This window comes from Phodopus roborovskii, unplaced genomic scaffold (genome assembly GCF_943737965.1).
Source record: "Phodopus roborovskii unplaced genomic scaffold, PHOROB, whole genome shotgun sequence".
Classification (NCBI taxonomy): domain Eukaryota; kingdom Metazoa; phylum Chordata; class Mammalia; order Rodentia; family Cricetidae; genus Phodopus; species Phodopus roborovskii.
Window position 1 is genome coordinate 31,354,995 of NW_026126541.1, and position 19,505 is coordinate 31,374,499.

Below are 19,505 nucleotides of genomic sequence, written 5' to 3' on the forward strand. Positions count from 1 at the left end.
AATTTGGCCAACAAAGAAAATCCAAGGAGACAATGAAAAAGCCAATTTGAAATAGCGAGCGAGTGGAACTGGATCACCATTTCAATAAATAGCACATTAAAAAGCTTGAAGCCCCAGAAATGAATAGAATCAAAACTATTCCGCAGCATAGCTCTTATGAATATACTATGAGCTAGCCAGAGCATTATCTAAAAACTGCCTCATAATCAGAGCTTTTCATTGCTTAAAGTCCCCAAACATCTATTTTTAACCAAGAAGCAAAGGACTATTAGAAGTCCATCCACCCTGGGTTCTGGGATTGGACCAGTAGCATGTCAATCACATCTCTGACCTTAACTATATAACCTAGAGCAAATATGCTTCTCTTTGCATTAGTCTCTGCTATAGGACTGGACCACTGTTTCATCCTGCTCATTCCAGAGCTCACGAGGTCCATGACAAAAACACTTCCCTAGTGCAGGATAACTTCCACAGTGCAGGAGCTATTGCTATGCCTATAATTAAGACTGGCAATGGCACTGTCTGAAAATTGCCTCCTAAGGCCACAAGGTCAGGAGCTTCTGTTTGTTCAAAGAGGATTCATACCTACAAGGATGCCCAACATTTAGGAATCACTAAATGAGCATTTAGCAGACAAAAAAAAAAAAAAAAAAAAAAAAAAAAAAAGTGAGTAAATCACCATTGTGAGCAATGTGCTTAGGATCTACTTGATGAATAATTCATAGTATTAACAATAATTATTGTTGTTGCTGTTGTTTTATTATTATTGTTGTTGTTATTGCTAGCATCATTGCAATCAGGAGCCAAAATATGTTCCAAGTCATAAAATGGTAAAGAACACACCTCTCTGATTCCCACCTGTCCTTAGATCCAATCCTGCCACATGATTTTGAGACATGGAAGCCAGGTGGCAGTCTACTCTACAGAGAGAGATGCCAGCCCCTCCCATCATGCTCCGGGCTTTTAATGTCTAGTTGGTGCACTTTCAGAAATCCATGTCCTCAAACTAAATTCATGTTTTAATGTCAACACAGACAACAAAACCAAAATTCCTTCCCCTTTTCAGTAAATACAGAGGAGACTGTGCCTTTTGGTTCCATTGGAACTGACTTTGGACATTCTCTGGGCCACAGAGGGGACGGCTTAGCACAAACATGGCAGAAGAATCAGTATTCCCACTACCTGACAAATTTTCTCATGCAGTGATCTGTGTCATGAAATCACAAACACATGCTCTAATACTGCTGGCTGGTGCCTATATTTAACCCTGTTGATTTAAACAAAAAACCCAAACTAGTCAGGTGGTGGCGGCACATGCTTTTAATCCCAACAGGGGCAGGCAGTAGAAGCAGAAGCAGGCAGATCTCTGGGAGTTAGAGGGCAGCCTGATTTACAGAGTGAGTTCCAGGACAGCCAAGGCTACACAGAGAAACCCTGTCTCAAAATACCTGTCCCCGCCCACCCCAACAAACCAAACTAATACACTGTTGTACCAGCTTCTTCCTATCTAACAAAACATTGCAAACTAATTCTGTTTATGTGGGGATGGAAGCACAAACTTACTCAGGGGATATGTGTGATGCAAATTACTGCTAACTTAAGATGACCCATTAGTGAAAACTACCAAGACTCATACAGATTTGGGTTAACAATTTCAAAAGCCAATGTCAATTTACATTCTCCACTTTAGAATGTTCACAAAGCACAGGGCACACCTTTCATTCGGGAAGCATATAAACTGGACAGTAGGGTGGCTGGAGGAAGGGCATCCAGAAATAGGAAAGTCCTTGTCAGCTGAACTCAAGAAGGGAGACTTCAGTGGCACAGTCTGTTTAGATTACGACACGGAGGCTGGCAGCCTCCGTGTTGTAAGGAAACAGTTTCCTATCAAATGTTTTATTACGAAAGAACCCATTTTCTACCCCCAGCAGGTATTGCCAGTGTGCTGGAGCAGCGTTAAATGTGAGGGCACCTTAAGGGCTCATTCTGCTTTTCTGGAAATGAAGCTTTCAGGAACCACTTGGTTTATTTTTACTGTCACTTAAGTGGGCCTCTGTGCACCGCGACAGGTGCTCTGGCAATAAAAAATGCCCAGGAATATCAAATTAGCAGGCATGTGCACACTGCCTGGGTCATGTCTTACAGAGAAAGCCAATTTGAACATCTGACTCCGGCAACTGGTCAAGCCAGTTAAACCGGGCTTTGATTCAAACTGGTTTCACCCATTTTTGACACTCAACTGATCAAATGACTCTTATCGAGTTGGCAGTGTGCACACTGCTGGCCATACGGTCCTCACACCCACACAGGAAACACTAAGCAGCTTCGGTTTACCTATGGAGCCTTGGCAGGAAAAGCTGTAATCGACTATAGGATCTTTGGGAAAACAGTAGATTGAAAATAGTCAGAAGAAGTTGGAAATAAGTTGAATATGCAGGGAACATCTCAATGTTGGTTCACTGACAATCATACCAGCAGGCTTTGATGGTTGTGTCTAATATCTAAAAAGGTTAAAAATCACATGTCCACCAGATGGTGGTGGCACACGCCTTTAATCCCAGCGCTTGGGAGGCAGAGGCAGTTGGATCTCTGTGAGTTTCAAGGACAGCCTGGTCTACAGAGTGAGTTCCATGACAGCCAAGGCTACATTGAGAAACCCTGTCTTGAAACACCCCCCACCCCCAAATCACATTTCCAATTGCTGTAATGAATAACATACCATATCAAGAAAGTTCTCCCCTTCAATGTATACAAAGCCTCAAGCTGTGCTTATAAAGTGGATGGGAGGTGGGCATGGGGCAGAGAAGGATGAATAGAAGGACTTTAAGAGTTGATTATATTGAAGACACATGTTTTCTCTCATACTGAGACCCTGCCTTCTAACATTAAAAAAAAAAAAAAAAAAAAAAAAAAAAGGATAATATGAATACAGGGTGCAAGAGCAGATCTAGGCTCTGAAACTTACACCGACCAAGAGAGAAGACCCAAAGGCATTCAGGACAGGATACAGAGTGCAAAGGCATATACATCGCATAAAAACAGAAAGGAAGCTCTACAATGAGTGGGCGGGGACAAGAAAGAGACGAATAATAGGAGAATAGCAGGGGCCAGGAACAATCTAGGCACACTGTAAATGTGCATCACTCTCACTGGTTAATAAAGAGCTGACAGGAAGAGATTGGGAGGAGAGCCAGACTACGAGAACCCTGGGAAGAAGAAGGGCGGAGTCTCAGGAGTTGCCAGCCAGATGCAGAGGAAGCAGGACATGTAGGAAATGAGGTAAGGAGCCTTGAGACACGAGGTGGAACACAGATAAGAAATATGGGTTAATTTAAGTTGTAAGAGCTAGTTAGGAACAAGCCTAAGCTATCAACCAAGCATTTATAATTAGTAATAAGTCTCTGGGTGGTTATTTGCAGAGCCAGCTGGTGGGATAGAGCTGACTGATGGGATGGAAAACTCTGCCAACAATCTGGCAGTGATGTCCATGGGCTAAAGCACATGTCCGTTAACATCATGGGTTTTCAAGACATGTCAAAAACATGTAATAAGGATGTTATTTCCACTGGTAGACACTTCATGGAAGAGGTTGAAGGGAGAACTCCATATTTAATTTTTGCTAGGTATCAAATAGTTCTTGAAGCTGCACCAAGACAACTGAACTAAGCAGTCTGTGGGGTACCTTTGGCAAGAGCTCCCAACCACAGCTTATGCAAAAACTGTGCCTAAAGCACTAAGAGAAATACTTCCTTATCACCAGAAAGCACTCCAAAGCAGAGGCCATGCAAATCAGAAAACTCTCTAAAGGAGCTGCTAGTGAGCCTTGTGGCAATCAATGTCTGCCAAAGTAATAAATCCTTATACCCTTTCTACAGGCCAATAGCTAACGTGTCTGTGACTGTCCTAGAAGACATCCTCTACTTATATACAACCAATGATCGATTAGAAAAGAAGAATTAGCTGGCCATGCTGGTCCCTGCCAGCAATTCTAGCACTTAGGAGTTAGACGTCAAGGACATCCATGGTTATGTAACAGGTTCAAGGCCAGCCTGGCTACATGTGATCTTGTTGTTTTTAAAAAAAAGAAGATAAAAATAAACAAGCAATTTCTTTATCCAACATCACAAAATATGCAGGTGAAAATGTCTTTATTTTTTAATTTATTATATTAAAAAGTTGAGTGTGTGTGTGTGTGTGTGTGTGTGTGTGTGTGTGTGTGTGTGTGTCCATGTGCCACATCACACACATGCAGGCCAATGCAGAAATTAGTTCTGTCCTTCCACCATGTATCTGGTCAGCAGTCAAATGGAGACAAATGCCTTAATCTGCTGTATCACCTCCCCAGACCAGGAAAACAAACAAACATATGGAAAAACCAAGTGTATTTCAACATCATTCCATCCATTTGTCACAAAATTGCTTGATGTAGCAACCAATATTTGCTGTGTGCATTACCGTGTGCCAGCAAGTGCTCCAAATGCTTTATATAAAGTTGCTATGTAAGCCTCACAACAGAGCTGGGGGGGGGGTGGGTAAAAAGTATTTCTATCCCCTTGTCCTGGTTAGCTTTTTATTGTCTACTTGGCACAACTTATAATCAGTTGGGAAAAGGGAGTCTCGACTGAGGACTGATCTGCTCAGTCTGTAAGAAACTTTCTTGACTGATAGGAGAATGCCCAGCCACTGTAGGTACCATCCCTAAGCAGATGGGACAGGGCTGTCTGTATACGCTAGCTGGGATGAGTGAGCAGTGTACTTCCAGCCTGCACCCCCAGGTTCTTGCTTTGAGTTTCTGTATTGATTTCCCTCGGTGGTAGTGTGTCACTTGGATGAGTCAGCTGAAATAACCCTCTCCTTCCCTACGCTGCTTTTGGTCAAGGTCTTTGTCACAGCAGCAGAAACCAAACTAGAAATGACTTTCTTGACGGGTAATACACAGAGCACTCTATAATACACTTTTTAATGATATACCCTACAAAGGGCTAATAGCATATTATTATGCAAATATTTTCTTATGAAGCTCTGAATTTTAAAGGCTACAGGCGAGCATGGTGTGGAGGGTGGTCCCATGTGCAACCCTGTTTGTACATGCTTGGTGGCTTAACCCAGCCCCACCCTTTCTCTCTTTCTTCCTTGTAGCCACCTGTAGGCATTGGAACAGTGTGTTGAAGCAGGGCCCTCAAGGCCACACTGAAGGCTCCTAGCAGCCTTCACTCCAAAAGGCAGAGCTTGCTTTCACATAACTAGCCCCAAAGGCAGACACAGAATTGACTTTTTTTTTTTCTCTCTTTCACTTCAAGGCCAACAAAGAAAGACAAGGCTGAGAATGAGAAGATTCTAAGTAATTTATAAACATACAGTTCATAGACATGCACCAAGTGGAGAAGAGAATTGAATTAACAAGGTCAAGGCATGTTAAGGGAGCCAACCCTATTATTCGCTAGCAACACTGAACAACAAATTCTCCAAGAACAGCTGGGTGATTAAAATAGAAAGGAAAAAAAGAACCAACTATATATTAGTTTAAGACTGAAGTAGAAAGTAACCCTTATCCAATCAGACTTCAAGGCCAGCCATGCTCCTCTTCAATCTCAGTATCTTAGTTGCCTGCATCTTTATGACAACCAGATCTGGGCTATTATTTCACGGAGGAAAGCAGGTTTTCTCGAAATAAAAAGTGCACTGATGCCTTATTTAATTTTCAAAATTGTAAACAGGGACAGCATGTTATCTAAAGCTTTGGGGAGACACCGTGGGGAGATGCTGGGGGGCACAGCTTGCAGCTTACAGTGGGGAGGGTGTTGAGTGGAGAGGGGTGGTGGGCACGGCCCATAGCTAAAGCTCTAATGTTCCCTCCGCCACAGAGAAGTTGGAAGAGGTAAGCCCCAGTTCTTCACTCTGTCAAGGGGAAAACTACAAGAGAACTAAGGGTCAGGAAATCAGCTTTTAAAAGCACCCACTTCCTTTGCTGTCCAATGAAGAAACATCTGGAACTGTCTACTCTGAGCAGCCTTAAAGCATTCCAGCGAAGGAAAGGGGGTCCAGGAAGGATTAGGAAGAGCCAGTTTCTCTCCATCCCTTCCCCTCCTCTTCCTCCCTTCCTTTCCCCTTTACTCATCCCACTTAGCCTGGAGAGACAGACTGTAATCCTGCTAAAGGCAAAGGATGTACAGGTTGGGTCATCTTGGAAGCATACAAGAAGGTGGCTGGAAATATAAACACCCTTCACATTGATCAAGTGGGACAGTCACCAGGAGGTGCTGAGCGCTCTCAGTGGACAGCTGTTGCCTCTGCATCTGTTATTTCTTTGCCAGGTAATCTGGCCTTACCTCCCATTTGACTTCCAGTTTTCTATATCATCACAGGTAAAGGTATTAATTTGGGGTACATGTTTAATTAATGGCTGTATCACTTCCTTTTTCTCTAGCACACGCCCAGGTCCCTATCTAAGTGTTGGTAAATAAAAACATAAAATAGAAAGGATTATTTGCAAGGAGCATACCTACTGATCTATAGATCTGATAGAATAAGCAGAACCACAAGAAAAACCCCAACAGATGCCCCAGCTCTGCACAAAACAATGTAAACCATATAGGCACAATTGTCAACACTCAATCATTTCTTTCTTTGCCTGTGGTGATGTGAGTATCTAATTCCACAGCAGGAATCCATTAATTATAAACCAGAATCTCAGATCTGGGCCATTAGCTTTTAATCACAAGGAAATAGAAAGGAACTTTAATGCTACAAACACGAACAGCGGCAACCTCTGCAGAACAGGAAAAACTGGAACTGTCCTTAAATGGGGTCTGCTTACAGACTATCCCAGCATTGTATGTGTTTGCCTCTGTGCCCTTTCACTGGCTCTGAAAGTTCTGCGATGTCTATAAGGCTACCCTGACAAGAAAATTAGGTACCCCTCAGCGATACAATGTCTAAATCCAAGTGCGGAGTGACCCCTCCTCATCTTCACAATAAGGTGAGCTATGGTAGATGAAGAATCAGTACAAGAGAGTGCCTTCTCTATCATCTATCCCTCCTCCTTAATTACGAAACAGGCATGAGAATTCAGGAGCCATGAATTTTTTTTTTAAACATGCTGTTCAATTATTCAGTGTAGAGAGTATATGATTAAATGCTACCAACCCTCCATTTTCACAGCTCTAATGAAAATTTTCTGTTGGTGTGTGGACCTGGCCTAATCAGAAGTTATTATGGAAACAAAATGCAGCTGTCTATGCCTCAGTATCCACCAGGCAACAGTTCCTGGAGACCAAAGTCTATGGAGGCCAAAATCTGAAGACCCACAAGTTTCTTGGGCAACTGTCACTGTGTCCCCATGTCACTTGCCTGCATCCTCCTGCATACTTTAATCATCTCGTGACTACATATGTTACCTAAATGCTATATAAGGCTGTCCGGAACACAGTGCCAGGGAAGCGTCTGCACATTTTCAATACAGAGGATGCATTTTCCTTTCAGGATGCTGAGCCCTCTATCTGTAGGATGCTAATGGGGCACTTCAACATCCAAGAAGATCTAGATTTTCTGGTTCACACTCTGCAACACAGTGTCTGCAGAGTAGAGCACTAAATTTTGTCCTTCACTGCTTATAACAATTAGGCCATGTGACACAAGATTGTCCTTTTCTTTCTAACTAGTCAAACTGATGTCAAATGCTAACCCATACTGTGACACCAGGACAGGAGAACTGAATTATAACTTCCGTTGTTCTCATCTGTCCAAACAGAATGAGATGTGTGTGTCCAGGGCATCCCAAAATTTCCCATGTGTCTTCCCTTGGCTTGCTACTGTCTCTACGCTACATTTTCTTCTTAACTTTTTAATTCCTTCTCTTAACTTGGACATCCTTGCCACACTGGCATTAAACACTATACAGTGCTTATTTGCATCTAGATTCCTCTCTCTCCTAATGGCTGTGTACACTTGGTTTGAAATGTTACACTGTATTAAACAGTAGGAATACAGACTATGAACTGCTCCACTGAAATCCATCTTTTTATTTAATACCCTTGTCTCTAATAGATCATCTGCTTTTACACCATACTACTATATGCAACTACCTGCAAGTCAGTAATCTAAACCACCCATAAGGCAGAAGTGATACTCTCGGCAGAGAGCGACACTCATCCAAAACCAGCCGTAGACATATACCACAGGCTAAACCTGTCCGGAAGAAGAGCTCACCTTTCGCCGCCGCCTCCTTTTCTTCTTCTCTTTGGCAGCTTGGGCCTGCTTGTGCTCCCAAACCAGGTTGGTCAGGTTGGCCACATACTCATCGGTCTGCTGCAAAAGGTACGCTAAGCGTCTGTCTTTCTTTTGGTCAATGAGTTTCCTGTAGCCTTCCTCATCTTCAGCCTGTTCAGGAAGGAGAGGAAGATGACAGCATGACCGCATGGAACTGGCAGGTTCACGTCACACTCTCGTCTACTGTTAACAGCCTGAATCTGGTGGCACCTGGGGCCAACAGGATGAGCCAGGCTGCACAAGCAACCAGTGGAGTCTGCAAAGCTGGTAAATGTAGAGATCTATAACACCTAACGTCGGTAGCAAAATTCCAGCACAGAACCCCACCGCGTGTGGGATGAGATCAAGCGCTGTGAGTTAGCTCCTGCCTGTTCTGTGGTTCTCTAACTACTCCAAACTAATGCAAAATCTAGTGCACTAAGTCACAGGCCTAGGTGACTGGAGACAAGCCATTTAGCTCCATTAGGTTCTACTGAGTAATAAAACAAACCCCATAATTTCCACCTCCCATAAGTAGCACGATGAGATCGAGTGGAAGAAAACTCTTGATATCCTCTGAGCCATTAAGAGAGAAATCTCTTCGAGATGTCGCGATTGAAAGAACATTCTAAAATATTTTTCTGTGACACCTGAATAAGAGGACAACACCATCCAATCTCTAAGAGGTGGCTCTGTCCCAGAAGAGCTCAGGGACTCAGCTGTAGGGTGTCACCCCAACACGCGCCAAGTGACAGCAGCTTCATCACTCAGTCTAGCTGCTGTCTGCCCCGTGAATGAGCATGAACTCCAATGCTATTATAACTCTAATTGCTATTGGCTATGGTTGATCTCACTTGAAGAAAAAGAGTGCAAAAAAAAAAAAAAAAAAAAAAAAAAAACTTGAGTTTCTCTATTATCTGTATATCCCATCATTTAATTGCAAAAATTAATGATTTGCAAATGCTTAATCATTAGTGGCAAACCAATCTGTTGCTGGAGTTCTGATACAGTTTTCCTTCAGTTGGATCAGACAAATTTGCCTTGTTGATTGGTCTGCTTACTACAAAATAGTCTCCCTAACTAGAGCAAAGGCTTCTGACAGCTTTGTCTATCCCAGAAATAGGGGAAGGGGCAGAAGGTGCTGAGATTTTAAAACATCTCAAATGGTGTTTACTTTCAGGACCCGCCCTCCCCCCATATTATTAAAATAAAACACCAACAGGGACCCCAGCAAGGAAGACAGTAGCTTAAGGACTTGTAGAACTGAATGTATGAGGTGAGGCTTATTCTGACCCACTCAGGAATTCTGTCCCATGCAAAGCTTTGGGTCTCTTATCACCTGCACAGTTTTGTTACTTTTCTAAATTTCATGATGTGATTTGTCCACGTGTCCTTAAAACCCAAGACTCAGGCCAATGATCTAAACCTATCTGCATATGTATATCCATTCAAACCAAACTGCAGAAGTAAAGATGCAAACCAACTTTGGAGACAACTCAAGTCAGTTATTAAGTCTGAGGGGTGACTTAGTAAATGTATATGATTAGTAAATTATGATAGCAGGGATGGGAGAGAATAAATATGAATCTTGGATTCAAAGATAATACCTTTGTAAGGTATGCATTCAAAAAAGAAATTTTAGTCATTCATCTCAAAAATATTCATTTAAAGGACCACTTCTGCCATTCCTCCTGATGTGATTGCCAAACTCCTGCACAACACAGCACTTGCTTTTCTTTGAGAAGCTATATAGGTGGATGATGATGGTACCCAAGGGCACATAACTACTATGGCTCCTCAAGTAAAACTCTGGATAATTAAGTGAACTGTGTAGAAAAGATGAAAAGTTCTTACTCTACCCTCAAGAAGTACAGGCACCTATCAGTGTGTGTGCATGTGTGTGTGTGTGTGTGTGTGTGTGTGTCTTCTATTGATGCCTCCTGTCACATTCTCAATGCAGACAGATGCAAGCAAAGTACCTTCCCAGTCTCACATGGCCCTTACCATCAACCTCCGCATTCTCTCCTTCTCGATCCGCTCCGTCTCCTTCTTTTGCTCCCTTTCAGTGTTAGCATGCCAAGTCGCCACAGCTTTGGACAGCTTCTGGATCTTCCCAGCCACAGACCGGTGATATTCCTTAAAATCTTTCGCATGTTGCAAAATACTGTTCAGGTATTCCTAAAGGATACACAGGAGGGAAAGGGATGCTTTGGGTACCCTCCCCAGTGAAGCATCAGCACAATGGAAGATGCTGTGGCATGCACTGCCTTCACTCAAAGTCCGCATCTGTTGATGATGGGGGCCTCCCTGGAGCCTCTGTAATTCAGGCTATGGGCTAGTGTGATTGTAAGCCCAGGAAAGATTGGCTTCCCTCACTCATCCAGGGTGTGGACATCCAAAAATAGGAAAAGCAAAGACTAACTGGTCTAAGGGCTAGTGGGAATACAGACTTCCTTTATCTGTATGCTGGAAGCCTAGGGAAGAGATGCTGCCTTCACCTCAAGCATGTGTGTGGTCATCTGAAATGTAACAAGCAAGGACAAGGGCTGACCTATAAAATGTCAAAGAAAAGATTTACAACACGTTGTTCCATCACCCTGAAATAAATATGAGGGTGCTGGGTATTTCCAGTGAAAACCACATTTCTTCTGTTCCAACTTAAATTTAGAACTGTGATACAAAGTAAGTTTATACAAAGTTGAAATCGACACATGTAATCCTAGTTCATTTTTCAGAAGGAGGGGGAAATATGTACCCTACTTACACTTGGATCTTTAATTTTTTTTCTTTTTCCTTAAAATTTTTAATTTAAATACCAATCCCAGTTCCCCCTCTTCTTCTCCTACCCCTCTTTTTCCTATCTTTCTTTCTTTCTTTTTTTTCCAAAAGGAAACTAAGTTAGGCACTAGATTAAACACAATAAAACATCAATATTTCCAACCCCTCAGAAAGGAATGCTTTTGAAGATCTGTCTCTGGGAATCCTCCAGCTGGGCCCTTCAAAGATACCAGAACACTATAGAAAGATAACTTCTTGCTGTGGCCTAGAGAGATGGCTGAGCAATAAATGGCACTGGTTCATCTTATAGGAGGTACAGGTTCGATTCCCAGCACCCACACTGTTGCTCAAAAACCATCTGTAACTCCAGTTCCAGGGGAATTCAAAGCTGCCTCGTGGCCATATGTGCAGGGAGGGAGAGGGAGGAGAGAGAGGGCCAGTAAGCAGTGCTCCCTCCATGGTCCCTGCTTCAGTCCCTGCCATGAGTTCCTACCTTGGCTTCCCTTCATGATGGACTGTAAGCTGAAAGTCAAATAAACCCTTTCCTCCCCAGGTTGTTCTGTCAGTGTTTTATCCCAGCAGCTCAAAGCAAAGCAGGGCACTCTCCCATCTCTAAAATGATGGCTCTGTGTTATAGAAATTCCATGTTACATTTCTGTTCTATGACCCCCACCTACCCCATCCCCACTTGGCAAACATCCTGAACCCGACCACTGACCCCACGGGCCATCTCTGGCCACGAAGGGTCTGCAAAGGTTTACAGACCTGGTGCTTCTGCCGTCGTTTCCTCTCCTGTTCTATCTTCTGCTGCTTTTCCAGTTTCTCTGTCATACGCGCCTCCCGCAGGGTCTGGCGCTTGCTCCGCTTGTATGCTTTGGAGTTGAGAGCCGTCTCCAGGGTGGTGTCCCTCCGCATGCAGGCCACCACCTCCTGTCTCAGCTAGCAGGAGAAGGGCAGTTAGCAAAGCCCCCCAAGTGAAGCCAGGTCCTGGGCCCCGGGCCTCAACTCAGTGGAACAGAAAGGTGACTCAATGCACTTTTCTCAATCCAATTGCAGTTGGTTATTACTAAAAGCAAGGGTTGCAACTGTGGCAAATTTCCATGGTAAACTTAAAGACGATATAAATCTTCTTTACTCATAATTCACATCAAAAACAATTTTATTACTGTAACTAGAAAAAAAAATGAGGATGCTGTGCTGGGTTTGAAATAGAGTTATTCATTTCACTTAATTGTAGTAATGATGTTACTTAGTTGATAAGCCTTTTAAACTTCTTTAACTGTCATAGTATCATTCTCCTGCTGCTCTACAGTAAGAACAAGAGGGTTACTGTCTATTCATATTCAAAGTAGCAGCAGTAACTCCAGCGATGTAAATTCATAACAACAAATATGCAATGGGACATACCAGTCCGGGTTTCCTCCCTCTCTGACAATGAGGTTCTTGAGTATTTAACTTTTATATTATGACACGGACTTGTTTTAGATTCTCATCATAAACAATGTAACCACACTACATATCATATGGCAGTAGGAGGAAACTTGGGGGTCCACACTACAATAATTCAGTTGAACCTGAAATTGGTATCAGTCCCATCCACTCAGGAAACTTCATGGATGAACAGATTTTTCAGTAACATCAAAAAACAAACAAACAAACAAACAAACAAAAAACAACAACAAAAAAAAACCCCAAAAAAAAAAAAAAACAAAAAACAAAAACCCACTCAGGAGAAGCAGGACTCCAGGACAGGGAATCACGTCTCATACTAGCTAACACATGCCTCTAATATGTATCTGACAAGTCTGTTCGTTCCTATGATGAAGCTTCCTGTAATTAAGATGAAAGGAACCATTCTATTTCTTCTTCTTTTTAAATTTAATCTGAAATCTGCTCTCTGGAACCTCTAAACAAGCAGCATCCAGACACCAGATGTCTTTCTATCACATGCCACCCAGTAAGTCAAATGTGTAGTCAAGTTCATAGAAGGCGGCCTTGTGGTTTCAGTCAGATCATCCGACAGACCAAACTCAACACTTCCAGACTATGCTGACTCATTAACAACCCATTCTGCATGCCCCACACTTTAGCATGGCCCATCTAGACAGACAGAAGATGCTTTGGTTTAGACAGGCAATATGTGGATGGGGACCAGTCCACTTTGACAAAACTCAGCCAAGGGAAAATTAGTTCTCTTCATTCCTCTATATGCCTACAGATTTAGAAATCAGAAAATAGAGCATTACTCCAGAACTCAATAGTGAGTTCTAGGAGACAGTATCTCACTAATTAGTCAACGTGTGAATGAGTCTGACGTGACCAAGTGCCCCCGTTAGGTTTTGATGAATAATTAAGTAAGGTACATGATACTGTGTGTGTGTGTGTGTGTTTCTATAAACACAGGCTAGTGATTAGGAAAGAGACTATTGTATCTTCTCTTTCTGGGGTCATGGCTTACTTTGCACATTTGGGTTTACCAGGAGGAACACTATCTATCTACCGCCTCCTTTGGTTTTCCTTGGAGCCATGAAAGCAAGTCACAGCTCTCCACACTCTGTTGTCATGGTTTTCATCCACAGTACCAAAATGCAATAACTGATTTTGTTCACTATAGTACAGGAGCAAAAACTGTTTCTGATATACAGAAGGAGGAAAGAATAATAAGTAGTTCATACTCATTACTTTCGGCTATGAGCTGTCAGTCTAAAGACATGCTATTTTACTAAGTTCCTGGCTTCATAACAATATCAAGCAGAATGGAGGAAGCTCGCAGATCACACTTTAGGAACAATTACATTGATTTCCTACATCATGGATTCACTGGGGAAAAGGTATTACCTGACGTTGGAAATTGAGTAAGCGAAGTGCTTTTAGTTCCACAGTTGCTTTGGTTCGTAAATCTGGTGGCAAAGAGCCAGGCAGACTTTCCAGTTCTTGTATCCTATGAGCTATGCGAGCCTGCAGTCTAGAAGGAAATAAGAAAGAGGGGGATGGGAGCAGGCAGAGATCGACGTTATGATTTCATCTTCAATGATCAACAACAACTTTAGGTTTAGGTTCATATATTCCATACGATGACAGTCAATTTGAGACATCCAACTGGGTTTTCTTTTCTTTTCTTTTCTTTTTTTTAAAGAAAAAAGTTTACATTTGTTTACTTACAGGGGATGGGGTAGGGGATGAACATGCCACAGTGCACGTAAGAGAAGAGCTTGTGAATGTGTCAGGTTCTCACATACATTCTGAGAGACAAGGCAACAGATGTCTTTAACCTGCTCAGCTGTCTTACTGGGCCCCAACAGGATTTCTAACGTTATCCACAAAAAAAAAAAAAAAATCTACCTTTGAATTCCTGAAGAAAGACACTTCATACTCTCAACACTTTGAACCTCTATGTAGCCTCTCTCTAAGGCCTGGAAAGGAACTTCATGCTACATGGAGGGGACAAGAGGTGATTAGGAGTCCTTGCTTACTCTCAGCGTAGACAGAACACAGAGGCGGTCTGGCTAGCTGCCCAACTCCCAGCCTGCCATGGCATGCAAAGCTCAGCCACAGTTCTTCCTTCTGTTCTGAGGTGACAGTGACTACAGTAGCTAAAGCAGAGTAGCAACTGAAGCTTCAGGAGCTGAGGCCACAGAAGCAAGCCTGCTCGAGACATTCCGAGAGAGCCCTGCCAACCACATCCACTTCCTGTGTGCAGTGCTTGTTTGAGAGAAGACAGCGAACTGGGCATCTGCAAAAATCAGGGGCAGCAGTGAATAGCATTTCCTGAAAAGGATGCTGAGGGTTCTCATTTTAGACACCATCAAAAATATAATCGCACGTACTTCCTCCTAATGAAGGCAGACTAGAAAATAAAACACATCTCCCTCTAGCTCCTGGCTGCTTAAGCTCTAACACATATAAACTGGTTTCAAGGCTTCCTTTTATAAATATACATCACTGAAATCTGGTTTTAGAATAAACTCCTGCCCCCAGCTTTGGGACAAAACTGTTTGAGATAGAATCAAAAAGAAAGAAATGGTAAGAAAAGTTAGTAATAAGTTAACCCAGTAAATACTCACTTCACTAAATGCATCTAAAGATTCTAAATATACACAACACACACACACACAAACACACACAAACACACACACACACACACACAAACACACACACACACACACACATACACACACACAGGCACACAGGCACACAGAAATACATGCTGGAGTGGCCCCATCTTACTAAAGAGAAAACTGAAGAGACTGTTGACACCTGTACTGGCTGGTTTTGTGTGTCAACCTGACACAAGCTAGAATCACCAGAGAGGAAGGAGCCTCAGCTGAAGAAATGCCTCCATGAGATCCAGCTCTAAGGCATTTTCTCATTTAGTGATCAACAGGGGAGAGCCCAGCTCCTGATGGGTAGTGTCATCCCTGAACAGGAGGTCCCGGGCCCCATAAGGAAGGTGTGCTGAGCTGACCAGGGGAAGCCAGCCAATAAGCAGCTCCCCTCCATGGCCACTGCATCAGCTCCTGCCTCCAGGATCCTGGCCTGTGTGAGGTCCTGTCCTGACTTACTTCAGTGATAAACAGCAAGGCTGAAGTGTAAGCCAAACAAACCTTTTTCTCCCAACTTTCACTTTGGTCATAGTGTTTCATCACAGCAATAGAAACCCTAACTAAGACAACACCACAGAGCTAGAAATGGAGGGATCCAAAATCAAAACCTACTTTATATGGCTTATTATCCAACTGGTTTCCCCCCATCTATCTATGGAGCTCCAAATGCCCAAACAGGCAAGAGAATTGAAAGTATGAAGAGAGAAAAAAGAACACACACACACACACACACACACACACACACACACAAATGTGTGGGTGCTTAAAGAAAAAAAAGTAAAACTGAAAGAAGATTACACCTTTAAAACCACGTTGTAATCTTCTTATCAAGATCACACTAAAGGGGCTTAGGTATTAAAGTGATGGAAGATGGTGTCACCCACAATTTCATTATGTTACTTACATTCTTGGTTCTAGACGCCATATGTCCTTCTGTTAGTTGGATATCCTAGAGCCTAAACTCCCTCTGTGCATTATTTTGGTTCAGTATGACACAATGAGTCCAGTACTAAGCTCTAGGAATGGCGGCTTCTGAGTCCACCTTCCAAAGGACAGTTTCTAGGATGAAAAAAAATGACTATAGAAGAACTGGGCTGACAGTACTAGGACTAACCCACACGGAACTGGGTGGGAAGTTGGAGGTACAGAAGGAAGTGAGGGGCCAGGAATGGGGCTGCTAGTAATGATGTTTGGGTACCTGGGCCACTGCAGCAGGAAGGAGGCAAGGCTGCACTTCTCCCTATCAACACTGCTTCTCCAAAGAGAAGTGGTTTATCAGTGCATCTCAAGAGTTCCCAACAGAGAAGAACCTCTCCCCCGCCCAGCTATGGAAGAGAGGCAGGAAGTACAAAGTGCAAACTCAAGGAAAGAGAAGGAGAATTTAAAGGGAAATGACATGCACTTGATGTGGCACATGGGGTGGGTGGCAAAGTTATGGGGTGGGGGAAGGAGGGTTGGGAGAGTGTTAACAGAAAACACGATCTCTGTTGTTCTTGTGTTTAATAGAAATCTTCATTTTAAATAATGCTCCTCTCCAGACAATGATGGGATTCAGCAGGAAGTCCGATAAAGAGAGTCAGAATTCTAAACTTCCCCAAACAGCAGCAAGATGTAATCCTGCCTGACTGTGGGAGACTCATTTAGTGTCCTCACGAGCACAGAAAATTGAAGCAGAATTAGGTCACTCTGGTTTTTCATACAGACTGAAGAGTGAATCAAGAGAGGTTTCTGTTCTGGCAAGGAAAAGAGTTCCATTAAAGGCAACAGATATTTGTTCAGGTCCAGGAGAGAAGTTTATGATTCCTGTAGGAGAGTTATTTGAACAGAAAATGACACTGGTACATTTTGTTCCTTCAAGGAGCTGAGTGACACTTTAAAGAGCAAGGAGAGAGAGAGAGAGAGAGGGAGCATGTGTGACTTGGGTGACTCTTCTGGCAGAGCGGCTATGGGTAATTTTTGAGAAGGAATTTCCAGGGTTGTGATGGTGACAAGGGCAAGACAAAGAAACCACACACACACACACACACACACACACACACACACACACACACACACACACACAGAGAGAGAGAGAGAGAGAGAGAGAGAGAGAGAGAGAGAGAGAGAGAGAAGCTACGCATACATGCCTCTTAAACCCATTTCTACTTCCACATTCAATAATTCTGGTTTGAGACCCAAGGTCTGATGTAATTCAAAGATGCCTTTCTCAAATAAACCCTTCTAAGTGTAAAATGCATCATCCATGTTTACATGGCATTGTTGACATGGAACTAGCTTCCATGTCAGTGTGTAAGTTCCTGAAGTGCTCTTTGACTGACATGGAAGGAAATGACATTGGGACTGACACCCAAAGATGGGGGTGGGGGTGGGGGGAGGGGTGAGTGGAGCACACAAAACTGACATCAGAGAAAGAAGAATAAATTTCCATTAAGAAAAAAAAAGAAAAAAGTGAGTCAAAAGGACAGCACCCAATCTAAAAGGGAGGTAAATGTTTTCAATCCCAGGGTTGTATAGATTGAGGTCAGTGTATACACGGGCAGAAACTCACTTAAGCTACAATCCCTCCCCCCTCAAAAAAAAGGTTGATGTGTTAAAATTCTGAGTTTAGGACAAATCAGAAAGGGCAGCCAATGGGCTTAACGAAATATAACACCCTAATAGTTTCTTTCCATTTTTATAGACAAGGACCGTAGCCAAAGAAATGAAGGTGTTTCAGGATTTCTGTTGCATGGTTTGCTCTATCAAAGCCTACGAAATCCCAAAAGAGATCTGTTAGGACCTTACTCAAATCTTTGCCCAGGTAACAAAGGTGCATTAGCCAGACAGAGTCTAGTGACCAGGGGAAAGTCAGCTGGGTTAGCCCATAGCAAGGAGTGGGCTAGCCCATCACAGTGGGCAGGAGAGAAATGAATCAAATACCCTTCTGGTGTAATTGTGTGAGAGACTTAATGTAACCCCTCTGATGATAAACTTAATCTCTGCGGTTGAACAATGTCTTTATAGAGACAGAAGCCAGCTATTGTTCCATGACTAAACAAGATAAGGCATGTCCCTGTTATGCTGCCAGCACAAGCTCATTCTTCTCCAGATGGCCATAGGGACACTCAGGCCAAAGGTCCCACCAGGCTTTTGGCAACCCCAACACCTTGAAGCTCCGGCTTTACAAAAGTGGATGTGTTTATCAAATAATAATGACATGAAAAATGACTATTCGCCACATTCTGAAATGCACATGGTTTTTAATTGTTTATTTATTGAATGATTTCTTTTTTATTTATAGATAGGGTTTCACTTCATACTCTAGGCTGACCTTGCTCTTGTGATTCCTCTGCCAGAACATTCCATGCGCTGAGATTCTAGGCATGCAGCACCATGTACCACAGTTTACAAAGAAAATTGTAGATACAATTTTTATTAACATAGGAGAATGTGGTAGGTGAGATGATAACCCAAAGTGGGAAAGGCACTTGACTGTGAGCTTAATCTCCAGAAAACACATGGTGGGAAGGAAAAGAACCAACTCTCACAGCTCCATACTTTTGAAGTGGCACAGATGGGCCATAAATAAATAAGTAAACAAATAAATAGTGAATAAATCCAATAAAAATTTATTATAGGAAGATGATATATAGGTTACAATTTTTTTAATACATTGAAATAGGCTTTTAAAAAAAGCACTAAGTACTTTGGAAGATAATCCATTAAGCTCACACTTCTACAAATGGCTCTAAAATGAGATTATAGGAAAGCCCTGACAAAAAATTTAGGAGTCCCCAAAGCAGTTTACATGCACACATATGCACACATACATATACAAATAATACATACGCACACACACACACACACACACACACAAAGGCTGAGTAAGAAAGAAAAAGTCAAGTGTTAAAAAAAATGGCTAGGCACAGAGAATGTCTTTTGAGGGTACCTGCCAGGAAGCCAACAAAGCTCCCAGCATCTTTGCAACTTCTGGGCAGGGCAAAAGCATGGTAGATTTCAGGCAAGGTGGAATTTCAGGATAACTACGCAACCCTGACCTTTCTTATAACTGACCATACCCTGGCAATTACCTATTACTTCCTTTACTCAGCAACGTGAAGAAGATATGGCATCTGAGGGGCTTTTCTGCCCCGGGTGTCGTTATGTTTGACTTTCTGATACACAAGCATTCACCCAACAGCCTCTGCCTGGCCCTGATACTCAGGCAGGTGAATGTGACAAGCTGGTAGTGACAACAGAAATGCTCCCTATGAGTAACAAAAGTGAGAAAATAAGCTCAGTCCCACTCCAAAAGGGGGCCCACGTCTAATACCTAGTTCCCGGGATGCCTCCAAAAGAACTCTCCAAACCTGTTTTATAGATAGATATATTGATAGG

General features: G+C 42.7%; 1 protein-coding gene across 6 annotated transcripts in view; it reads right to left on the reverse strand.

Moving 5' to 3' along the window:
• The window catches only part of Smarca2 (SWI/SNF related, matrix associated, actin dependent regulator of chromatin, subfamily a, member 2), a 163,435-nt gene that overhangs the window by 108,181 nt on the left and 35,749 nt on the right, over positions 1-19,505 (reverse strand). For all 6 annotated transcript variants that reach the window (XR_007835478.1, XM_051199842.1, XM_051199841.1 and 3 more), the window contains 4 exons: positions 13,864-13,990; positions 11,791-11,964; positions 10,252-10,425; positions 8,209-8,379 (listed from right to left, as the gene is read on the reverse strand). Coding sequence is in view for 5 of the 6 variants with exons in the window: in XM_051199842.1 (XP_051055799.1) it covers positions 8,209-8,379; positions 10,252-10,425; positions 11,791-11,964; positions 13,864-13,990 (646 nt within the window). In the remaining variant the exon portion in view is untranslated. The remainder of the gene's footprint in view (positions 1-8,208; positions 8,380-10,251; positions 10,426-11,790; positions 11,965-13,863; positions 13,991-19,505) is intronic.